The 26,066-nt window shown below is 40.3% G+C and overlaps 1 protein-coding gene across 5 annotated transcripts in view; it reads right to left on the bottom strand.

Moving 5' to 3' along the window:
• The window catches only part of PTPN13 (protein tyrosine phosphatase non-receptor type 13), a 111,739-nt gene extending 86,285 nt beyond the window's left edge, over positions 1-25,454 (bottom strand). For 3 of the 5 annotated variants that reach the window (XM_064711190.1, XM_064711193.1, XM_064711194.1), the window contains exons 1-2: positions 25,343-25,454; positions 119-238 (exon numbers count right to left, since the gene is read on the bottom strand). In XM_064711190.1, coding sequence (XP_064567260.1) covers positions 119-233 — 115 coding nt within the window. In that variant the 5' untranslated portion in view covers positions 234-238; positions 25,343-25,454. Of the gene's footprint in view, positions 1-118; positions 239-5,048; positions 5,135-25,083; positions 25,208-25,342 lie in introns of those variants that run through there. The other 2 variants (XM_064711191.1, XM_064711192.1) reach the window with 2 other exon arrangements.
• Between the last annotated feature and the right edge of the window lie 612 nt (positions 25,455-26,066).

The following is a 26,066-nucleotide window of genomic DNA, read 5'->3' as shown; positions in this document are numbered from 1 at the left end:
GGTAATATTTGGGTTTAGAGCCTAGGAAGGACAAGGCAGTCCTTAATATATTATATTAATTAATATAACCAAGATGTTTCCAGTTAGATTGCATTTATCAGTCTTAAACAATGCTTACCTTTTCTGAATAGTTCTTGAAGGCTCTCTGCACTTTGATTTAAAATAGCCCATATTTCCTCTTCTTGCAGTGGTCCCCCCCGAACCTCCAGAGCCTCTGCTAGTGACACATGCATGTTACCTGGGAAATAAACACACTGATGTGAGACTAAATAACATCTTTTCTTCTCCATGCATGCAGCATTTGAGTAGTAATAACCCATGCGCAACCCTCAGTCACAAAAATTCTCCAGCATTAGCAGAACCCATCAAATATCAATAATACAAAATGTTCCCTATGACAATAAAGAATTTTGAACACCCACTCCAGAAAAACTCAGGTTAAGAAAATAATGATCTATATTAATATCAGAGGCTCTACATCCATAAATTTAACAAGCTAGCATTAATCCACATACTATAGGCAAGAGCTTGCTGTTTATAAATATGACATATCCATCAGTAGTTGCAGGTTTATTAAAATAAATCAGCTATTAACAAGATTTTGACAGGTTTAAGTCATGGAAGAGCTTCCTTTTCTAACAACAGCTTCATGACTTAAACCTGTCCAAATCTTGTTAATAACTGATTGATAGCATCTCATAACCATATTATGAGACCACTGCCAGCAAATATGCACACAAGCAAAATAGCTATGGAACTGATAGGTAGCTATGGAAAAGCTTCTCCTTGCAGTTAAAAACCAAAATAAAACTGTTAGCAGCACTCTACATGTTACATCCCCAGAAAACAAACAAAGATTTCTTCCCCCAGATAAATGAGGTTATGCTTCATTATTTTTCGAAAGAGCTGAACTATTTTCACCACACTACAATATAATATTCTGTTGTCCAAAACCATCTGAAAACTGAAGACTGCATCCCTAAATATTGTGGCAAAGCAAAGCTTCATCCATTCAATAAGCTCAGGAGCAAATACACCATGTGTCTGCTTAATTATTCCAGCTTTCTATGGAATGTTCTCAGATTGAGCACTCATGCCAATTTATATTTCTTATTAGAATGCACTGGCTTCTCTGTGTGCTTCTCTCCAAAGCCCAGAGAATAAAATCTTGAGGCAGTGAGATGCAATAAGAGCCTAAGGTGTACTGTCACTCATCACTGGTAAGTTTGTCATATGTCTCCAAGGCTCCAAAGTTGTTGCTGGAAATGGAAAATAGAGTTCCACAAGCAATGCTTATGGTCTGGAGCCCAGTAGCTGATACCAACAGATTCAGATGACCCAATGGTACCGCTGCAAACTCCTGCCCCAGAGTCTCCCCACCACACCATACAATCCTGGCTCAGGTGTAGGATTTTAACCTAACAGATTTAAAGAGGAACAGGCTTACAGGCTATATTTAATTGCCCAACTGTCTGGGCAGCTTTATACCTTCCATGTGTTTTTAACTACAGATAACCAACCTAAACATATATAATGGCAACATAAAAGGCTGCATATCCTGCAGTTTCTAACTGAAAACATGGGATTTGATAATACTTGCTAAAATACTAGCCTTTTCACCTAGAATTCCATCCCACTACTGAAAAATTACATATTGCTAGCTGCTTTTCAGCATAGCTTATTTTTCCTTATTTCACAACTTGCCAGTTTGTAGCATTCAATTACTGTGCATACTTACTAAGCCAGATATATTTTCAGGAACTAATATTCAAAACTTGTCATCAAAAGACAGTGGAAGGGAAAGCAGACTCAGATCACATTTAAAAGAAAGATTAAATCTGAATTCCCAAGGAGAAAAAGAAACAAACCATGAAAAATGGCAAGGTAGGGGCCAACTGCAATAAATGGATGGAAAACCAGAGAAAATTGTGCTTCCAGTCAGCATGAGAGACACATACACCAGGCACAGAGTGAGTGTCTGGTCTCACTGTTCCAGGAAATTCTGTGATTTCATGCCACTGTCTCAAATTTCAGTAGGTACATCTAGAATCAATCTATCTGGATTATTCAGATTAAAAGACCTCATCTTCTCCTAGGGACTAAAAATATATGAACTCCAAACGAAAACTTTCTGTGACAAATATTCAAAAGGAGAATGCCAAGCATAAGAACAACAATCCCCTCTCCCTCACCCCAAATCCTTCTCTGCCACTCCCCTTCTCCCCATTCTGCAAAACACTGCATCCTTTCAGCTGTGATTAAATAGTGTGGATTGTTCTGTAGCAGATATAAACCAATTCCCTATTTAACAACACAACAGAGACCATGAGCATGTCTGCTCAAACTCCCAAACACATTACATCAACAGTAAAAGAATCCTACAGCAAAAAATGCCTTGATCATAGTAGGAAGCAGCATGAATATACACACCCAGCCATCCAGGCCTCTGCTGCAGCAGGGCAAGCAACAAGATCTGCTTGCATTTTACACACAGTAGGAGCTTGACAAATGAAAATCAAACACAACACAAAAAAACCAAACTATTTCAAACTGATTTTGAAAGCCCAAGTAAAATCTGTCACAAAATCAGTCATTACAAGCATAGCCACATGCAAAATGCCAAAAAGCTGGGATTTGAGTGGGATTCTCATTGAAGCAGATCTGTTTCACTAACATTTTGGTAACTTCCTCCATGACTTTTCTTCCTCCAAGTTATCTTTAAGCTGCAGTGCTTGTCTGTCTCAACAATGGGCAGAGCAACACACTGATTATGAGGATTAAAGAACATCCCACAAAATGGTTCCCTAGCACCAAGGAACTGGCTGAGGGGAGCTGGGGTGAGGCTGCTGGCAGAAAAATGCAAGGCCAGGTTTCTCCACCTGGCATCAGCCAGCACCCATTTGGAGCTGACAGTGGAAGTGCCTGGCTCAATACATATTTCTCCCCCAGCAGTTTGTCTGTCTCAGATGTTTTTCACAGGAAGATATTTGTAGGAATACTGATGATTGCAATGCACAACTCCAAATTTGCTGTCTCCTTAGATTCTGTGAACCCTCAATAGTGTGTGGTCCTTTGTGACTACAGAAACCTAAATGCTCGATTCATACATAAGCTTTTGGTTCTACGCAATATCCAAACATTATGATAAATTGCAATATAAGGATTCTATTGAGTAAGTTTTCTAAGAGAAAAGCATTTAAAGTTTTTGTAGAATACCATATCAAAACAATGCTCCTGGCAGTCCCTGTGTTTTAAGTGTTCCAGGCTGACCAGCCAAGAAATCTAGATGCACTGGTAAAGCTCTCTGTGGACTCATTGTTCACGTCAAGCCATTTTTTTGCTACAAGTCCTCTACCTGTCTCCTCTTTATCCAAGGAAAAGCCTGTGCCCTGTTCCTTTTACTACTTGTAATAAGGAATGGACAGACTAAAGAACATGGAAAGGTGCAGTTCACTTCCCCTTTTCTTGGGACAGAATTATGATGGCACCTTAATATGAGGCCACAGGGAGATGGGATTGGAGCAGGCAAGTCTCAGGGTTAAGTGCATGAACTTTACAGGAACTGCTAGGGCATGGAGTACTCATACACCCAAAATTCACATGAGATCACAGCCACAGGACATCTCTCCAAACAGGAAGATTCACACAGTAGAGAGCACAGCACAGTGTTGGAAGGCAGTGGACAAATTAAACCAGTTAGCACTGGAGGTGCATAGACAGGAACCTGACAGACTGCCTGTTCTGGGGCAGAATTTACTTCCAGACCACACAGGAATACTATTTCCACAGGAAGGGAGTTGCATTGTATGGAGGCAACTTTGATGCTCCAGGACAAGAGAGTAAATTCAGGTGTAAATCATTTGTATTAACAAGCTCTGAGTGCAAATTTCTTGGCACCATTCAGCCCTAAGCCATGCAGGCAACACAGTCACGGGGAAAAACGTTGCCTAAGCCAGAGGCCTCTCCCATATTTCAGACAGTTTTTGAAAAGAGCCTGCCTACCTCATGAGGAGCAGCTGCCAGCTCCTCCCTCTAGACAGACAGCTCTCACTCCCCAGTGAGTGGGATGGGGCTCTGCCTCTTGCCTCAAAACAAGCTCAGTGTCCTCCTGGCTTAAAAAAGTCTCATTTTAAAGTCCCAGCAACCCATGTTAAGAGCACACCACTTATGGAACATCCAGCCAGAGCCAACCCCATGAGGCAGCCTTCCACCTGCTCTGTCCCAAGGAAGACAGAAAGCACAACAGGAGCAGCCCCTGACACTGAGTAATTCTGTCACATTGACTGTTTGCAGGCTATACACTTTTATCCCTACCATTTTCAAAGTCTTCACTTTTTAATTGCTAATGTATGCAGAAGTTAAACACTCAGAATTCTCATTTACCCCAACCACCACCATTTCTCCTCACGTTTTAAATTTGAAATTTGAAATTGAAGGTTTCCAACAGCAGTGAAGAATTTGGAAAATTTTAAAGTCCTACTCTCGCCAAATTTTATTGAATTGTCACCAGCCAAAATATTAAGAAGTTTTTGCCATAACAGTGATTATTAAAGACTGCAATACAGTAATTTTAGTCCAAAAGTTCCTAGGAACCGACTAAAAGTCAGAAGGCTAAATTGCATCAACTTAACTGGTGCTTGATACTTGGTGTTTTGGCTTTAGTAACATATCCCTTGCTTGTTTCCTTAGCTTGTGCATCAACATTTTTCCCCGATGTTGTAACTTCAGAATAAAAACTTTAAGTCAAAAGCTGTGCTTTAACATCAGCTAACTGAAATGCCCGCACTACCTCACACTTGATATTTCATAGGAATATGATGAAAAGAAACATGAAAAACAGCTGCTCTGGCATACACTATGCAGGTGTTTTTAGATGTGCAAGAAACAGTGAAAAGATCTAGAATACCAAAATCTGTTGGAATTTCTCAATGATCACATAAAATATTCTGGTACTAATTTTTTATCATTTGATAAAATTAAAAAAAAAGGAAGAGAGACAGGAAGGCTCTATATACATACAAAATACTTTCTGTAGAGAAAAAACCCACCTTATTTGTCCCACTGTTAGCTGACCTTAACTGGCCTGAATATGACAATATTGCCCCCTTGCTCCACAGGGACACTTGGGCAAAAGGTGGCAGGTTCTGAGGAGACTTTTCTCTCAGCAGATGAGCCAAGAGCTCCTTCTTGGAGAGGGCTTCTTCCTCTGGAGATAAAAATGCCTGGAGGTAGAAGTACATTTAACAAGGCAATTCTATCCAAGACAACCTCTTAAAATTCACCTTTCTCATGCCATGATTAGCTGCCTGAAAATAAAACATTGACACTTCCATTCAGCACTCACTAAGCACGAAGTGCTTTGTAAAAGCACTGGAGAGGCACAAGTCTCAGTGACACTGAACTGGGGCTAGACCTGGACACTTTCCAGAGTCTGGTCTCTCCCATTTCAGAACCCGAGCACCTTGAGCCATTACCATGCCCTGTAATTTCAGAATCCTGGCATCTATGCTATTTATTTACATTGGCCCACATCTTACACCCCCAAACAAGATCTGAACTACATATACCAATTAGTTTATCCCCAATAATACTGTTGCTGAAACTGGGCTGAAGTGCAGAACCCTGGAGCCAAGATAGAAAGCTTGCACTTCAGTAGTCTTTGAAACCTTATTTTCAAATCCACACATAAAATGTGGTTTTCCTATAGCTGCAGGTCCAATTTGCATAGGCTATCCAGAAAATAAGGCATTATTTGCAAATAGTCAAGTCAAGCATGCAATCAAGTCAAACACACAAGCTAATCAAGTCAACTGTGCTTAAAGAGTTTTTTTTCTTTTAGAGTCCTGCTCTCAAGTTAATTACTGCACATTATTCTCAATTATTGTCTTGAAGGATAAGGAAACAAACCCTTGTGTCACATCCACTTTTTTCATTTCTCCTACAGATACAAAGAGGGGGGACACATCCCCACAAGATCCAACTACCATTTCCCCCTCTTTTTAGAAGTATTTAAAGAGCTGCCAGAAATCAAAGGTTTTGGGAAAAAATCCCACAGTCCCATGGTGCTTTTCATTCAGCCTGTGACCTGATAACAGCACTATTACTTCTCTTTCATTTTAGAGAGGCCAGCAGAGATTCGTATTACCACCCAAGTATTTCTCCCCTCTTCCTGTTATGGAATATATTAGTTTCTTCCACTCACATATTTTCTTTCCATGTTCTCCTCTTTCTCTCCCACAGCAGACAGGATGAAATGTCAGCAAAACAAAAATCTCATGCTCCTGGGCAAATCCTCAACCTATACCAAGAAAATTTCTTTGAAACTGCATTTCCTTTTCAAACTGATAGCTTGCTGCTTGAGCTCAGACCTCCTAAGTAATGAACAGAAACTAGCTCCAATTTGTGAGAAAACACAATATGGAAACACTCCCAGAAGTATAAATCTTGGCCTTTTATGTGAGCATACACAGATTAACAGATGAGATGTTAGCATTTCTCCTCCCAAAGCCTTAAATCAGTATTCTATTCCCAGATTTGGAAGACAGAAAAATGTGAGATACTGAGAATCTTGGCTCACACCTCCAGGACAAACAGTGTTTATTTGACTCAAAAAGTGCTTGCTTTCTTTCCTGGAAGGTGGAAAGAAATCAGCTTTTGGCATTGGCCTGAACACACAATGGAAGACAAGCTAGGGTTAGTGTTGACTCCCTCCTTTGCTCTCCTGTCTCCATCACCAGAACCAGATAAACTTGTTTATCTGAAGCTTCGTGTTAGGCAAACTAGTAAAGCCAGTCCAAATTGCATATAATGATCATGAAAGTCATGTTTTCTAGGCAACTGCAGAATGCTTTTTTATACATGAGGGTAGCTGATGTTTCACATTTGATATTAAAATTTTATTCAGGAGAGCATATAATTATCACTACAAAGTAAGCTTAATCCACATAAATCGTTGCATGATTCTTGTATCCCTCTCTTTGTTTAATTGTCAGTGTAAGATTCTTGGGCAACTCCCTTATTTTGCTGTTGATCTGCTCCACCTCGGAGAGGGCACATCTCCTTGATGCATTTCTCATACTTGAAACTTTCATTTTAATTGCTAAGTAGCAGCAGAAGACCTGTGACTAAGGCAAGCTTTAGAAAAAAAAAAAAAAAAAAAAGAAAGAAATTTCAGGACTACAAAGCAGCTTGGCTATAGTGACACTTTTTAAACAGCACATGAGCCAGTAACACCCTCATTCACACATAACAAATTAAACCCTTCTAATGACCTGAAATAACCAGAAGCAAAAAGGCATCTTGCTACAGGATGGAGAGATGATGTGCTGTCTATCAGACAAAAGGCACTAAGAATGGCACCTCCAGCTTCAGTCCAGCAGTTATTCCATTGTTGCATTCCAGAGCCACACATTCCTCACATACTGGGAAAAGGTCATGACTGAAGTCTGTCCTTACTCACTCAGCTCTCAGCACAGCTGAAGAGGGAATGAAAGCTTTTGTCAGGGGAGCAGAAATAGTAGCAGGCACCTGATTTAAATGTCATGGAGCTACTAGAAAGCATTATTCTAAGTCTGTAAGTAGTGCTTCCCACCATCTGTGACATTCTAAAGCTGCCTCCAAATTAAACACTGGGGCTCTGGTGAGCAAGGGAAGGAAGCAGTGGTAATTACTTAGTACAGTAACTGCTTTTTCATTCAGTACATTATTTATAACTATATTATAGTATTATTCATAATCAGTTCCCAATGTTTGAGAAGAGTAATGCTCAAATATTTAACACCAAGATATAAATTGCCACAGACAAGAAATTCAGTAACTCCACCAATAAGTTTCACTAATGGATCAACTTACTTTAGAGCAGATTTTTAAAAGCTTAGCTTAAGGCCTCTCCATGATAATGAAGTGATAACTTTTACTACATCAGACAAATTCTCTAGTTCCAAAAGGCTCAGATTCTGTCAGAATCCTTTCAGTCTCAGTAACAGAGAATGGTATCTTCCTTTAAACATGCCTCTTCTTGGTAAGGCTGTCCCCTTGCAGTAATGCTATAATCAGAGTCACAAAGGCAGCACAACTGGATCAGCAAAAAATTAAGCCAAGTGACCAAGAGTTCTCTATTTTCCTGGATGCGGCACTTGAAAGTCCTTCAGACAGGTACAAAAATAATCAGTTAATGGGCTACAATACTGGGGGGGAGAAAGGAAGCATTAGCACCCACCAACCTTAGTCATAAAGAAAAGTGCTAGGTTTGCAGCATATTGGTAAATAACATAGAAGTCAACATACTCTTAAGAAGTGTAAAGATTGACCCTGCCATATGTTATTTCGAAGCCTGACTTTAATTCTATATATTCACATCCAGTCCTTCCACAAATAGCCTTTTAGGCTGTTGAGTAAACTGCACAGTTCACTTGGGTTTTGAGATTTCTTCCTTTCATGGGAGAAATATGGATCTGAGCAAAACAATCTTTGTCAGCCTCATATATTTGACTTTCAGACAATTTGGAAAAAGAAATTAGCACAAAAGATATTCCACTATGGCATACCAAAGCAGTTTTTCCATAGTTAAAAATGACCTCATGTATGGTACTAGTAAAGAATGCAGTGGATTCAGAAATAAGGTTTGTGTTCTTCATTTGAGAGCAGCACCCTTACACATGCACAAGAAGAAAGAGAGCTGCTGACCTGTGTACTCAACCCGAAAAAACCCCTGCTATTCAGATAACAATTCATACTAACAGCTACCTCATGTCCTGCCTGGAAAGGAAATAATATTCAACAATAGAGATAAAACTGGCTGAATAACAGAATGAAGTTTGAATGACTTCTACCTGCATCTGATTCCTCCAGCAGTGCTTCTCCTCAGGTGTGTACAGGTAAAGAAGCTGCACTGCTAAAACACCAGGAGTTTTTTGTTAAAGCACACATTCAGTTTGAGAGCTGACAAACTCCCACATGGATCACACCACTTACCACATTTCTACCAAACTGCACTTGCGTGTTTGTGTGGGTTTTGCCATGAAAATTAAAAAAAAAAATCCAACCAATTGAAAAGTTACTACCCAGCCAGCATCCTCTGCAGCTGCTTGGTTCTTACTAAAACTCCAATATTTGTAATAGCTCCCAATGACTTTCCTACCCAATGCCCTAAGCTGAACTACTTCCTCACACATGTTTTTTTCTGCCTGTGACTTGGTGAAAATAGTTGATGAGTCCAAATAATTACTGCTGGAGAAAGATCATCTGCTGAGAAAGATTGTCTACTATGCACCAAGTCTTCAGTCTTTGATGCTCAAAGAAGTAATATTCTCAGCTCCTGGAAAATTTAGATTTCCTTAAGAAATTACATATGCTCTACAATGCAGAAGTTGCAGCAGAAAAAAAAAAAAAAGTTGTGTTGCCTTCTCAGATAGTTATGATTTCTTAGGTTCATTTCTGGGAGAAAAAAAAAAAAAGAAAAGGGAGATATGGCATAAGGAACAGAACATTACAAGGTCTGCAGATAGATAACACCATGGATATCTTATCTGTGAACTCACCTGTCTGGCAGTAAAGCTATTATTCATACAAGTGATGACTAATTATTATTGTGAAAGTCTGAATTTCTAGACTGAAAAACAGACAAGATGGAACAAAGGCCTACATTTCAGCTGTGAAGAACTGTACACACAAAAAAATCTGTGTTTCTAGGACCAGAGCAGAAGCTGAGAGATTCTTGCTCAGCTTTCCTGTAAGTTGAAATAAATGGTAATTCAAACACAATAGCAAATATCAAGTCTCATTCAAAGATTACTGCATTTTTTTCACTGGTCTGTAACAGAAGAAAAAAGTAATTTTGCTCTCAGACAAAGAGCTTCTCTATTCAGGCATGGTGGTACAAGGTGTGAGATTTTTCACTTTTTCATATGCATGAAAATACAGTTTTAAATACCTGTGATATGTTATCTCCCTATTAGGTGTGAAAACCTTTACAAAGATTTAAGCAGGGGGAATCAGTGACTAATCTTATAAAGCAGCTTCATACACTTCCAGTTGGGAAGCATAACTGACAATGCCCTGGTGCCTCATCAGGAAATATGAACACTCCAAGGGAATGGCAGAGACACTGAAGAGGCAGCTGGCTGGATTTGACTTGTCCATGCTGCCTCAAATGAAGGAAAGATGATTCCAAGGAAATGAGAAGCACTGGCAAATGCCACTACACACCTGGCTCACAGCACTTTATGTCTGTCAGCCCTCAGGAAGGATGTGCTTTTGACAGTGCCCACTCATGCTGAGAAAAAGTGTGTGCATGTCCCCACACATGTATGTGTTCCCCACTATCTATATAAAATGTGTGGGTGCATGGATATATTCCATATGGACCAAATATTTCACTTTTGGTTTATGTTTCTGCTGAAGGACAGGAGAAAAGCCCTGAAGGACAAAGAGAGCTACAAATGGGCAGGAACACTGATCTATTTTGAGAATCAGCATGAACTACCTGAAAGCCTTGTTAGAGGGTCCCTAAAGCCTATTTAAGGTTTTGGCCAAGGCAGATTTAAATAAGATTCTGTAAGCATTTGGAAAAACAGATTTGATACCAGCAGATGGGCTACAACTCTAGTAAGAGGCCTCCATCTGTCCAGAAACTAGCTCTTCACTCTATACACACACACAGACACACAGTATTGCAAGAGCAGCACCAACCATGTCCTGCAAAGAACTTCAAAAGCACCCACCATTTTTAAAAATCCCTGTCCTCATAAGAGACTTCACAGCACTTGCTTTTCTCCATAAGCAACTCATTTTCCAGAGGAAAAAATAATCTAGTCAACTGCTATTTCTTGAAAGCACTTAATTGCAGTTCAAGTGATAGGAAAGGTACTTCTCTTTCAGTGATACTTCTCTTCCAGTGATGCTGAGCTGAAAAGCAGACTGTTGGAAATTGCCTTGAACAGGATACATCTCAGTTTTTCCCCCAGTAACTGAGAATCTGTCTGTGTAATGTCATTTAGGTGACCTACCAATAAGGTCCAACACGCCCTACATGAAACAGTATTGGGTTAAACCATAATACAGAAGACACCAGACCTCTGAGTTAAATGCACACTGTGCAAACATGGAGATCTCTTCTTCTGCCTAATACCTGCTTGTCCCACAGAAACTGTTTCCACATCACAAGTTGATAATTTCTCTTCTCAGACTGCAGATCCCTTCTTTCTCCACTTCCTTCCATATCCAAGCATACAGAAATGAATCTAAGACTAAAGCTGTGCTTGGTCTCTGCATATACACTCCCAACCAGTAACCAATTTACAGGGCACTTAGAAATCTGAGAGTGAGAAGAAAATATGCTGTGTACTCTTCCATGCTAGGAAACAGACCCACTGCCCAGAAAATGGAAGACAAGCTTTACATTAGGATATTATTCCCTATGGGTTCATTATAGGATTTCCCTAAATTCTCAATTTCCTGCTGATGATTTCATATTTCAGCATTTCCAAAGTGCTTTGACTTCTCTGTTAAATCTATTATTAGCAGAGTCTTTGAGCATATTATCCACAGCCATCTTGCAAATACTGAAAAAAAATATTTTAAAGACAGATTTTCTTTATCCAACCATCCAAGCAATGGCTGATCCATTTCCTGCAAATGACAGCATACATCAAATTTTACCTATTTTTCACCCACTCAACTCTTTAGGTGTGGTATACACCCACTCAACTCTTTAGGTGTGGTATACACCAAGTACTGAGAACAGTATGGTCTGTGTGACAACTATTTAGCAGCATGTCTAGAGACAGCCATCAGTTCAAAGATTCCACATAAAACGTGAAGATTTTTGGTCATGGAAACTTGCTTTTTAAATGAGCTCTTTATGGAGGCCAAAACCTTCCTGAGCAGCTTATACTGTCTAGTTTAAATCCTGCAATTAGGAGGTTTTAGCTCCAGATTAATTAGTAGACAAAGCCACTTGAAGACTTGGAATGCCTATGGTTAGGAAATCATGATCTTCCTTCAAAACATGAGTTGACACAGCACATATGGCTTTGTGCCAAAATCATATGAGTTAATCAGAACCTGACCAGTTAACTTGAGTCCCTCAGCCTGCCACTCTGCTCCCCACACTTCAGAAAAATATATAATTATATACTGCATGATTCAGTATGCGTTTACAACTGAACAATTGTTAAATTGACTATACTGCCCCTTGAACAAATTTCTAACACACACCCAATTTATGATTCATCTTAAATTCAGTGGTTACGCATGAGTTATTCAGTCCTACAGCCATGATATTCTCCATGGTTTAACTGCCCTCAAAGGTGGTGTGATATTAGTCCTTCTCCTGTTAGGTGGGAAAACTTGGCATTTCTCTTTCACAAGAGAGTCACCTACTTGCCATTTCTGCCCAGCTTCAAATGCTTACCAAGTTTATGGTTTCTGAGCCAAGAAAGCGAATGGGATTTGGAATGTAGAGAAAGATCCTCACCACAAAGAACATAAGTCTCAGTATCATTTGACAGCAGCATGAAAATCTGCCAGAGTGATTTCTATAACTCCTCAGCACACCTTCCACACAAAACAGACTGCCTGAACTATGGCAAAGACAGATATCGAGTAATGTAACATTTGATTTAGCTTCACACACCAGAATGGACAAAGAACTCCATCTGATCACTATCTGCGCTCCATAATGTTTTGGTACTTGGACAGATTACAGGACAGAACAAGCTACAGAAGATGGCATTGCCAAAAAAACCAGGAAAAACAAGACAGCAGCAACTCCTCCAATGATATAATATGAAGCCTGCTATCACCAAAAAGAAATGAAGAGTTCTGGGAAGTTTTACTTTGTCTGGATGATAAACATTCATATTAAAAGGACAAAATTCCATATTACACCCTTGGGCTGCATAACAAAGGCACACTAGCAGAAACTTTTCCTCTACAGGCCTAGAAACTGAGAGGGAAGTGATTCAGAGCATCATCCTTCTTTCCTTTTCTTTGAAGAAGATTCCTACAAATAGCAATGGAAAGTTAGTCAGACTGAGGACATACACAGGTACTGCCCATGTACAAATTACATTTACTGTATTGGAACGGAACCAAGCAGAAGGTCACATTAATCTCTGAAGCCATTGCCCAGAGAGGGATTAAGTGAAAGGAGAATAGAAGGATAATGTAACAGCAATCCTTGAATCTTTTATTCATACAATTGGCCCAAAGGGAATTAGACCAGTTAAATGCACCAAACCTTGCTGCCTTCACAATCAATTTGATGATACTGTGTACCACAGCTTAATAACTCTGTAACTGTTACTGCATGCAAACCCAAGGAAACAGTAAGTACAACCACCTAAAATGGACACAAAAACCTGATGCTTAAAAAAAAAGTACCCTCCCTTCAAAACTTCAAGTCTTAAATAATCTAGTCTGCATACAATATTTTCATCCTTAGACAACAATCCAAATTTTCTTCCAGTCCTGAATTTAGTATTTCAAATTTATTCTTGCAAATTGAAAAAAATGGGTATATTATTTAAAAAGTATTACTTACATTTTCAGTATACAAATGGCACTAGCTCCTAGGGGAAAATTCAGCTTTGATGAAAAAATGTTCACAAATGTATAAAAAAAAACATAGGCTGAATCTCTTCAACTCCCATTTCTATCTTTTATTGCTAGCTAAACACTTTGGAGATTATTCATTGATACATCACATAGAAAATTAATAAATGTAACACTTAAAAAACACCACGTGGAGAGTAGTTTGAAACAGATTTCAAAACTTTCAAATGTTTCAATAGTTTCAAAACATCCTCCCATAAACTTTGCTTACAAAATACTGAATTTGAATGAGAGTTTATCAAACTGGACCAGTTGTACTGGTTTACTTCAAGTTGCATACACACTTCACCTGAGAAAAAGCAGTAGCAGCAATCAATGAGGACACCAGGTGTTCACCGCTTACAGAAAAACCCAATTTGGTATTAGTGTAAAGAGGCAAGAGGAAATAAAAAAAGGAGGGATGGAACAAAATTTTACAGTCTTGAGATGGAAATCTTTGAGACAGGAAAATGTATTATCCTAGTCTACAGTGGGAAGTTATCCATGGGTTCTCACTGTGCACAAAAGCTGGAACCAAGACTTCATCAGAGAGCTGAGAGAAAAGAACAGAGAGTGTGCCTGCACTAAAGCACACATAGGCTGTGTTAGCCAAGGAAGAAAAACAGACAAAGGAGCAGTCAGGAACATGAGAAACTTTCACACAAGAAAAATAAAATTGAGAAATCATTATAGATACCAAGCCTTGCTGGCAAAATTATGGGAATCAGTGGATCATTACTAATCAATTCCAGAAGAAAAGTACTTTTTCCTCCAAAAACTGCTTTACTGCTTGGTTTTACACTAGTGGCCCTTTTTCATCCATGCACCTAGACACTGAATATTAACCCAGTTATTCAGGGGAAATAAATGTATAGAACCATTCACAGCCTGCATTTTAGAAGATATAGATTAAAATTTTGAGCTTTGACAAAAAATTTAACTGAAGACAGCTGACATTAACCAAGATTTTGCTTCCTACCATGCTGATGAGTGACTTCTCCCATTTTCTAAGGATCTTTTATAATAATTACTTGTATAGAGGTTGCTGTAAGGCTTCACCCTTGATTTTACACCATCAGATAATAAAAAACCCTAATTTGTCCCATTGGCAGATGGGAGTGGGGAAAAAAGGAAGGTGAAGGAAGGAAGGAAGGAAACCCAAACTTTCCCAACCCAGTCACACACACTTTACAGCTGCTTTATTTACCCAGGCACCTGCTGGTGACTAATTAGAGCTTTTTTCACACAGCAAAATCTGAATTCCACAAATTCTTAGAAAAGAGCTGGAAGACTTTATACTTTGAGGTTCCAAAACTATTGTAAAAAGCAATCACGCTTTTTAGATGCATATTACTTCTTGGCACAAAAGTTTTTGTTGGTTGTTGCTAGTTCTTTTCTAACTGGCATTCATAGCCTATCACTGAAAATACATCATAAGCCTTGAAATGAATGCTGTCTACATAAAATTATATATATATATATATATATATATATATAAAACCTATTAAAGTCTAGACAGGCAATAGTTTCTCTTCCATTTCTCCAAAACCACTGAAGAGGGAAGCAGAACATGCTGATTTTGCATCAGCCGCAGACTTCCCAACCAGCAGTTCATATTACAGTGAAAAGTTAAATTCTGTGATCTTCAGCTCTTTAATATTCTCAAAGCAAAGACAATGGGTGGGACAGAATCAGTGATAATTAATGTGTATATCAAAGAGTTCAGTTAATGTCAAGTACAAAAATATTTTCTAAAACATTGCAAACTATATTCTGCACTGTGCAAGCACCAGGGACATTGCCAAACATCAGGTTACATTCAATTTGCTGATTCTGTTCTGCTCTCTGACTAGTTGAAGATACAAATTCCTTCAGTGTCTGACAATATCACAAAACTAAGGGTTCTGTATTGAAAAATGTTCTGTTCAACTACTCTGTGCAAGGCCAAAGAGCACACACAGCACACATGGCAGTATCAAGAGCAAAAGAATTTGATGTTGAGGGAAGCAAGAACAAAAAATGCTTCATACACAGCATGTCCTTCCCTTCTTAAGTAATGTTTCTCATCCATAAAAGGAACCCAAATATTTGTGTCTCCACAAGTTGGTTTTGGTTGTACTTTTCATGTGATGCCATTTAAAATGACAGTATACTTAAATGTTTTACCATTTTACCATTTTCACTTTCCTGTTCAACAACTAAAAGTACAACCTTAACCAATCACCAAAGTGTTCCTGTCTTTTTCTCCTTTCTTCCTGAGCAGCTATTTCTACTCTAGAGTCACATGCATGAAAATTAATTCCCCTGATAACTTGACCATCCATCATTTATTCCCTCCTTAAGCAACCTGAACAAAAGGGAATACAGATTCCAAGGGACAAAGGATGAAAACTCCAGGAAGGAATTACAGCTGGAACCAGACAGCTGTTCTTCTCTGAACACCAAGTCTAGCCCATGTGGTCACACATGAGCTTCAGAGGCAGATCACAAAAGATTTATTATTAAGCTTTTGGGTTGATTTTTTTTTTTTTAGGGTTTAAAGAAGTTCTTATTTTGGAAGAGCTTCCCATTTCTGTGGTTTCAGAAACTTCAGCAATGTTTAATACAAGAAGTACTAAACTGGATCAGGCCAGCTCTCCCATCCCCTTTCCTGGCAATCACCAGTTTATTGAGTTCCTGAGCTCAAGCTGCACAGTCAAATCTAATAGTCACTAATGGTCTCTGTTCTGTTAACTTCTCTAATCCCCTTCTGAGCACATTTACACTTTCCCCCCACATGACATTTTGTTCCAGTAACACAGCTGCAATTAAGCAGTTCACAAAGAGTATTTTCTTTTGTTTGCTGTAAGACAGCAACTTACTTCTCAAATTTCACTAGAAAAGAACATGCTAAAGGTCTTGAAGGACCCAGTCATGCCTCAAAGTTGCCTGACTTTTACTAAACACCAATAATTGTTTGCAGCTATCAAAAAGAACAGAAAATGGTTGCTTCCAACAAAAGCAATAAATCTTCCAGCATACTAAATATTTTCTCTTCTTAAGGCATTGCATGGATATAAAATTTCAAAGTTATTATAAAACAACTTTTAGGATTTTCCTTAGTATTTTGTGACAAAACAACAAAAACCCAGCTTAAAATTTTCTTCCTTTACACACTATATTCCTCAAATACACAGAGGATAGAACTGGATCAGGGATTAAGGAAAACCAGAAAAATTATTCTTACCAAAACTGTTTGGCAATAGATTGAAACAAACTAACATGATAAAATAATATCAGAAAACCTCTAAAAATAAGAGTAATTTTAAAAAAAAATACTATTTTTATAATGCACCACACTTCTGAAACACCCAAGTCTTGTGCCAATCATGGTGAGCACACACATTTTAAATTGACATAAAGAGCTTTGCATAGCTATTTCAGTAATTCAGTGCTACGTGTTAGCCCATGTGCTTAAAGCTCCAGGCTGATTTGGCTGCTCAACACATGTGATAACCTAACTGCAAAGCCACTCAATAAATGAGTCTATATTTGTGATGAAACAAACTTTCAGCACTGCCAGCTAGCAAATCTTTTATAATCAGATAATCTTAAAATTTTTTATTAAGGTCATTCAAGGGATTCAATGACAGAGCATACTAAAAAAAGAAGCTGTTCAAAATTTAAGGTTCTTTACTATTAGCTTGATTGCTAAGCATTGTCAGATTATAGCATCAGAAGAAACCTCTTGCAGGAAATGTAAGTCTAAAGTTTTGGAGTCCCTGAGAAACTTATAGCATATATTTCTTGCAAATCTTATTAAATAGATCACTGTAACAAGACTTCCCAAACTTCTAATTTTCAGAGTCTGAACAACCTTACAAATAAAAAGGGGTAAGTGGATAAATAGTTCTAAAAAACCTACAAAAAAACCAAGAGAACAAACAAAGAAAAAAACCACAAGATAGGAATCAGCTAATTATTAACCCCTGAAGACCTTAAACATTACCACTAAGCTAGGAACACCAAAAGTACTTGCAGCTACGAAGGCCTGAAAACTCATCCCGATCTTTATGAGGAAGAAACCTCAGCTCGCAGAAGCCTCCACCACAGCACATGAGATAAGGACATTTTTGCAAAGCCCATAGATCTGAACTAGAGGGAATTGAAGGTGTCCCAGCCCATCTTGAACGAGCCCAATTCTTTCTTTCCCCCCTACTTCTTTACCCCACCTTTCTTTTGTTCCAGACTGTGTGCTCCTCCAAAAAATAATGGTTTTCTAACAGTTTTCACAAGCTAGACCTTCTAGGTGAAAATTTTCCAGGTGCTGTACAGGTATTCTTGCTACCTTGCAAAATAATTTCTTCCTTTTTCAGATACAAGCCATTTGACAGCCCTCAACTGCCCGTCTTGTACAGAGCACTGTTAATTTAGGGACATACAGATATATACTGCACTGTCTACTGCAATGCTATGTATCAATAAGGATGTCAATAGCATTTGCACTCCACTTTCATCCCACTCAAATGTCCAGTGAAGTTAGTAGGGAGAGCCTCATTGCTCTTCAGGGTCTATCAATTCAGACACCAACCATAAATGTCGAGTTATTTTTATGGAAAAATATAATAAAAATTGAAGTTTTCCCTAGACTGCAACATATTTTTTTAATATTTCAGTGGATTCATTAGCTGCACCATTCTTTTTTGCTGCTACTTTCTGTACAGTTTTCTAATTAATAAGCTGAATGTTTGTTCAGGTGTTTCTGAAGCTCTGTTTCTAATGGTTAAGAGGGAAGCCCTTCAGGTGCAAGGCACTGGTCTAAGAACACAAAACATTATTGAAGATGCATTAAAAAATCTAAAATACAGAGTCTGTGAAGGCTGGACAGAATCCTTTCCTTCTAGAAACCTACCCAAGATAAATCCTTTACCAAAAAGCGCACAGGAAGCTTATTAACAAATAAATCTCTGCACAATGCATGCATACAGGCAGTACTCTCTTTTTTCCTTAATGTCAAATGAATGTGAAGAAGTCCAATCTCAAGAGTTACAGAAGCTGAAAGCAAACTGGCTTCAGAAGAACAAACAGAAAATGCATCTCAATCATTGAAAAATGGTGACATACAATGAAAAAATGGCGACGGACAAAAATGAAAGACATACCATCACAAATCCTCTGAAGGAGAAACCAGTACTTATCACCTGTTGAAGCATCCCATTTAAGAAAGTTCCACACAGTCTTTAATTAGGCTGCTGGAAGGATAGCTCCACACAAACTTAACCACAAAATTGACACACACTACAGAGATGTCAGTGACACACACTACAGAGATGTCTCTCCAAGCACTGCCATTAAAAGCAAAGCATAAAAGCAGCACTTGGACCATCCTATGGAGCATTTGCTTGCCTGGGATCCAAACTCCCAAGTTAATTCATTGAAGGCAAATACAGCTTTTGCACTGACTTGAGAAAAGATCTATTATTCCACTGGTCATAATCCTAAGCACTAGCAGGGGATTTTCTGACTTTACAGTAAAGGTATTAAAAGGCAAAACTTCTGCTCCATTTCCCTTCTCTATCTTTTCTCTGCTGAAACACTAAATTCTGTGAAGGGAGAAATGGGTAAAATCAGTAATAACATAATGCTGGCCCTTGATGAAAATTCAGCAAGATATTTTACAGCACTGATACTCTGATAAGCAAACTAGGTAGAAAAGTTAGACTATCTATGTATGACATGGTTAAATATCCACATGCTTCATTTTTTTCATCCCTCGTTTGCTTAAGGCAATATCCAAGTCCAAATCTATCACCATTTAAACCAGGCATGACTTTACCAGGAAGCATAACTATTTCTAACAACTGAAGTTTCAGACTTTAATTTAGCTGTCTTTAGTAATTTATTTCATTTTTTAAAATTACAATATATAGAAGTGGTTAGCAGAAAAGTCAACAGTCCCAACAAGAAAGATGGCACACATTTCAACACTAAATAAGGCTGCTGCTCACAAGTTTGAAATTTTGTAGTTAATATTTCAACAAGAAAGTTCCACAGGGTAGAACAGACAAGGTTTTATGAGTCAAGTCCGATTACCTTTCCCTGGTGACCCTAAGAAAGCCCTGGAACCATGTGCGTCACAGGTTTATCAGGGTGGGTTTTTATGCCCTCCATGTAGCCATTCACGTCTATCTGAGAACTGGAAAAAACACAGTGCAATATGCCCATGCTATTGAGATGCTGAAGAAATTAATATTAAAAGGGAAAAATCCTTATCTGAAGCATAAAATTAATCACTGGGAACCAATTCCCCTGTGCAAACAAGGAGCTGCAAACAAGAGTGTCTATACCCCTAGAGATCATGAGATAAACCCTGCTCTGTCTGTACTCAGCAATTACTTAGAAAACCTTTGCACTCAGTTCCTTGGGTTTTTTCTCTAACCTTTTAACAGGTTTTCTAAACCTTCTTTCTTTCTAAACCTTCTCTAACAGGTTTTGAGGGCCTGCCCACTACGTGGCTAGAACACTGGCTGTGACATGAATAAAGACATTATAGAACATAGATGAGACTCAGAGACCCTTCCATCTCCAAGCATGCAACTTTACACAAAAATTATTTACATTAACAAATCTTTATGCCTTTCAATGCTAATTCTGAAACAGCATTTAAGTCAACAAAAAATGCAACTATTTCAACAACATTGTTGCAATTGTGCTACTGCAACGAACGAGTGTTCATTGTCAGTTTCATACAGCACACAGCATGGTGCTAGGATTCCAACACACAAAGGATATCCTGGAGTGTGCCTGGAAGATTGTCATCTGCCTGCTAGAGAACATCAGCTGCCCCTCTATACATATACAGATGTAGCCAAAAAAGCTTTAACAGCTGCTGTCAAACTGGATGTGAAACACACAAGAACCTGGTATTTCCACTCATTTATCCAGCTTTCACTATGATGAAAAGCACATCAAAAAATCAGGCATTTGTATGCTCTAACATTTTTCTCCCCTCAACAAACAAAACTGGCTTGCAAGGAAAAGTTTGATAGGAAAAAGCCTCTTCTTATTTTCTTTTACTTAAGACATAAACAAGGGTGTTTCCTAACAAGCTCAGCATCAATTCCAAGCTTACAGCACAAATATAAGTCACCTGCAACAGCGTTGCTCAAGAAAAGTCACCCCTAAACACTTCCAGATCTACTTTTCTAAATAAGCCAGACTTCAGCTACACCATATCCAATGTACCTCTCTGCACATACCTGAGTACCCACAATACATACAAGTACTCAGAGATGTCACCACCACATGAAAGCCATCTTCAGATTCACTTTTAAAAATTTCAGCCATCTCTAAAGAATGCTCCCACCCATATTTCTCCCACAGATACAGACAAATGCTCTTTAGGAAGACAACCTCCAAGACACACACACACAAAAATTTAGCCAGAGTTGGATAAAGAAACTGTGATACCCCAGAAAACCATGTCCTTCTGCTGACAAGGCAGAAACAGACAGAAGTTAAAAGTCTCAAAGTCTGCTAAAAAAGCATGATGTTTTTGACAGTATCGGATTAGTTTATTAAGAGGTTTGTGTTCAGTTCAAACTTCTGCACCTAAATTTTCATCATTTTTAGGTCAATCAGTTCTTCTCCCTGAGCTTTAATTTTAGCTGCAAAACAGGAGATAAAGTTTTTGTCCATTTTCCAAGTGCCCCATCTCACCAAATTTAACAACCCGAAGCAGAAATCTGGAGCTAACACAGCACCTAGTCCTAAATCTGACATTAATTACCTTACCACCTTCATAAATCCTTAATAATACTCAACATCCTGCAAAACTACAGTATTCCCCATAAATACCAGCAATCAAAAATCAGCAGTTTTCATACCAGGTCTCCTGTAATTCTTGACACAATACTTGCAGACATTTCTGTGGCACGTGAAATTTACCCATGAAAGATAAAGGACAGATGAAACCCTGAGAACAAAGCCTTCCCACGTCTGTTATTCTTTCTACAGTGTCACAACTGGAGCAGATCTCTATCCTAACCAATTGGACTTCAAATTCACAGGGCATATCATTGTCCCAAGGCAACCTACTCAATTAATTGCCTTTTATGAAAGCATTTGAATAGATAATGATGCACAAAGAATATGCCTGGTTCCTCACCAGGTATTTAAGTGGCAGAGGACAAAGAGAAGCCCAGATGAAATAAAAACGGCACCAAAGAGTCGTCTTGTGCCCTTCCCATTTGTAAATGCCAGCTTCCTTCTCTGTTCTTCAGGAGGAGGTGGGGCTGGGAAACACTTCTTTCTGAAGTTCCACCCTTCTTTACAGATGCACAGATTTCATTAATAGTTAACTGGCGACATCCAACATTAACTTACCCTGCTATTCACAGCTTTCCATCCACACTCGTCCCATGTAAGCGACAGCTTGGGGCAACTGCTTACCAATCTTTTCTGCACCATGACACCCTACACCATGACTTGCTTTTCAATCCTTTAGTCTCACTGACTAGCTCACTTTGAAACAGTAAAATTCCAGTCAATTTTTTCTGTAAGCAGAGGGACAAAAAGTGAAAGAGTGTTGAGCTGATAACCAATACTCCTTCCAAAAATGCAACAATACTTAATGTTCTCAGGTTTAACAAAATCTTGCAAAATCACTTTGAGTTTCACCATCAGTGGACTAAAAGTTCTAGGCTTATCACGCAAGTAAACTGGAAAGCCCTTCCAAGGAAAATCATTCCTCTTAAAGAGCTGACCTTACTCTTGTTCAGGTTAATAAGTCTTCACAGGTGCTCTGGAACAACCACTACAGAGGCTCTTGAGTACAAGGTGTCCTTCACTGTGAAGAACTTTGAACAAGAGAATATCAATATTAACAAGGCCCTTTGGGCCATAATGTCATGTATTCCAACATACAAGTATTTGAAGCCATTTAAGTATGGCAGCATCCAGAGACCTCAGTGATAAAGAAGAGCTTTGTGAAACTGACAAGCGCTTCAACAATAAACTCCATTTAAGAGTCTGCCCAGTCTCATTTTATCTAATTACTTACCTCCCTTGCAGGAATAGCATGCTATTAAGCTTTGCTGATTAAGATTTGAAGGCACTTTGAAGATTTATTGTACCATACAACCACTAATTATTATTGTTCATACCTGCATTTGGTTGGGAGAAAAATAGTTATGTGCCAAATAATTTCTGTTCCAGATTTAAAAATAAAAATATTTGCCCTGCTGTGCTCTTGAAGAAGTGAACAGCTAAAAGACTGCCTTTTTACTTTCAGGCCTTCTCTGTGATAGTCAGTCTGTATGAACCATATGGCTGAAAAAAATCCCACCATGAAGGAAAAAAAAAAAGCAAAGACACTACAATTTCCTGCCACCTGAACAGGTAACATTTATGCCCTGGTAGCTTCCCACTCTCAGGAATGGAATCCCCTCCCTTTCCTAGACTTCTTCAGTGCTTCCCTTCAAGGCACTGAAAACGCCAATGCTTCGCACAAGTTACAGTGCTATGCTCAGGTTATCACTGGTCATGATGAGCAGTCACAGTGGTTATTTGCCAATCATCCACACAGTCCATTTTTACTTTCAAAGGCCTCTGAAGCTGTAAATAAACTATTGGGTCACATCCTTTCACCAGGCTCTGTTATCCTGGTGAAAATAATCGCAGTGTACTCACTAATGCTTCAACACTCAGCCCAATCTTTTCACACAGACACTTCCTCGCTCTTCCATCCACTCAAATATCCTTGAGCCCAGGGTTCTCACAGTCTTCAATTCCAACAACAGTCTTGGAATTAAGAGGGTTTTTTTTAATTAAGCTGTTAGAACAACACCCTGTGATACAGTCTGTCTCCTTTTACATCTGGTATATTTGAAAGTGTTTACTTTGACTGTACCTTCAACTTAAAAAAAAACCCCAAACCACCACACTCTGATTAGGAAAAAAATCAATATAAAAACCCTGATCTAAATAAGGTTCTTTTTTTTTTTATCATGCAGAGCAAAAGGAAAAAAAATAGTCCTATTATAGAAGAACTACATTATGTGCCTTTCCACTCACCAACAGGGTGGTTAGGTTAAAAATGAGTCATAAAGTATCTTTAAAAGTTAGGCTGTATATTTTTCTCTTTCTTGCTGTCATTCTCTTCTTTCCTTAAATTACTGCTTAAACTCTAGAACTGTTCATGGAAAGACATGCTTGTTGGCAGGTAAAAAAAAGACACTCCAATTGAAACACATCTGCTGCATGTGAAACTGAACAATGTCCAATTGATAGCACTAGGAGTGGTAGCAAATTCTGTTGTAACTGCACCACCAAAAGATCCTCTGAGTAGATGTACTCTTTCCTCATCAGTATTTCTTGCACAAGACCCAAACTGTTTGTTTTCTCATTTGTACCTCTATCATGGCTGATTCTAACTCTTACAGGAATGTCTTTAGATCCTATTTCTGGCCATCCAAAGACCAACTGGCACAGGTGAGGTTCAGTCAGAGGCCTGATGCTCTGATGTGAACAGTGACAGCAGTCCTGCTCTGGAATGGGCACTAAATGTCACAATTTCACCAACCTGAGCCCAAACTAATGACCTGGGAGTCACGACACCTCGGAATGTATATATTCAATATACAGCTTTCTCACACAAGGTTCTACCCTCAGGAAAATGCCTGTGCATTGTGACCCAGTTTCACTGTACAGTTTCACAAAACACGTCCTCTTCCCTGAAAAGGTTTCAGGAACTGATCACGGTTACTGCCCCAGCTAGTTCCACATGCAAAAGCTTTCATATTCCCTTCTCCAAAACTCACACCTTAATAAGATGGCTAGACACAGATTACCTGCAACCAACCTTACAGTTTCCATGTCCTACATTTACTTCTGATCCTACCTACAAAACCAAACCGGTTCCCAAATGTTTCCCCAGTAAACAGGAGGGGTACGGAACAGCTCCTGGCGGTTCCCTATGAAGTCACTGCCTTTGTTGTTTTAAACATGCAATTTAAAGAGAATGACACAATCTAGAATATGAGGGAGATTATCCTGCGGTCTGCGGAGGTGTCGATTGCTAGGAGATAAAAAGCCAATGAAACCTACGCTATTTCTCATCACCGGCCAACAGATTTATCCTTCATTTCTGCTCCTCCAAAAACGTTAATGAGGAAAAAGTTTCCTGTCTGTTAACAAGTCCGAGGGCCGCGGGGGCTGCTTTGTTTGGCCGGCGCAGGCAAACCCGAGTCCTTCTGGGCCGGCAGAGCGTGTCCCGCTGCTGCCGAGCGCCCAGCCCGACCCCACGGCACGGGGGCTGCAAGTCCCGCTGGGAGCACCAAGACCCCCGCCGCTGCGCGCGGCCTTTGCGCACCTCTCCCTCGCCCCGCCGCCAGCCCCGCCGCGATCCGAGAGCCAAGGCCGGGCGCTCCCACGCCCACCGGCGGCCATCCCTCCGGGAGAGTCCCCATCCCTCCGGGAGAGCCGCCGCCGGGATGGCTGCCCCGCACCTACCGCCGCCCTGGAGCCGCCGTCCGCGCTCGCAGGGCGGCTACGGAGCCGAGCAGCGCGGAGCTTCGCCCGGAGCGGCCGCGCAGGGCTGCGCTGGGAGCGCGGAGCAGCATCTCCTCCCCGCCGGCCGCCAGAGCCGGCGCGGAGAGGGCGGGAGCGGCGGCGCTCCCCGCCCCGCGGCTCCCTCCTTCCCTCCGCATTCCCTCCCTCCCTCCTGCCGCGCACGGCCGGCCAGCAGCCGCCCCTGCCGGTGCCCCGGTACCTGCGGGTTCGCACCGCGGCCGCCCGGCCCCGCCGGCCCGGCGCTCCCGCTGCCCGCTCCGCTCCTCCGGTCGCTGCCCCTCAGGGCCGCCAGCAGCAGCGCGGGGAGGCGGCGCGCACCGCCCTCCGCCCCCGAGCGCCGCGCCTTCCTCCCCTCCCTCGCTCTGTCTCTCCCTTCTCTCTCTCTCTCTCTCTCTCGCCCTCTCTCTCTCCCTCCCGCCCCCGGGGCGGCGGGGAAGATGCCGACACACGCCCGGCCCCGCCCGCTCCCTCCGCACCCCGACCGGCCCCGGCCCCGGCCCCTTCCCGCCCTCAGGGTCCGGCCGCAGCTCCGCAGCCACTTGAGGATTGACTCGGGACTTGGCTCTCCTGGGGGCGAACTCAGCCCCGTTCTTGGCCCCAAAGGCGGTTTTTTGCTTTTGTTTCCGTTTTTGTTTTTTTTTTTTTTTCCCCTCCGGGATGATCTGGCTGCTCCCAGACCTTGGCGCTTCAGCTGGAAGTCTTGGTCCGCAAACTTGAACAAAAGCCTTAACGCCAAAACTTTCAAACACCGATTGTTCATAGCTGTCAGACAAACTTTGGTGAGGGGAAGGTCCCCTTCATGAGGTGAAAAATTGGGGTGGGTTGCCCTTTTTTTTTTCTTTTTTTTTTTCTTTTTTAAGACTTCTTTTTCCAATTTGAATGTGAAATGCACTGTGGGAACCCAGTGCCCACTTGTGCAGTGG

Source organism: Zonotrichia leucophrys, chromosome 4 (assembly GCF_028769735.1).
Source record: "Zonotrichia leucophrys gambelii isolate GWCS_2022_RI chromosome 4, RI_Zleu_2.0, whole genome shotgun sequence".
Taxonomy (NCBI): Eukaryota; Metazoa; Chordata; class Aves; order Passeriformes; family Passerellidae; genus Zonotrichia; species Zonotrichia leucophrys.
This window is presented reverse-complemented; position numbering and strand designations above follow the sequence as displayed.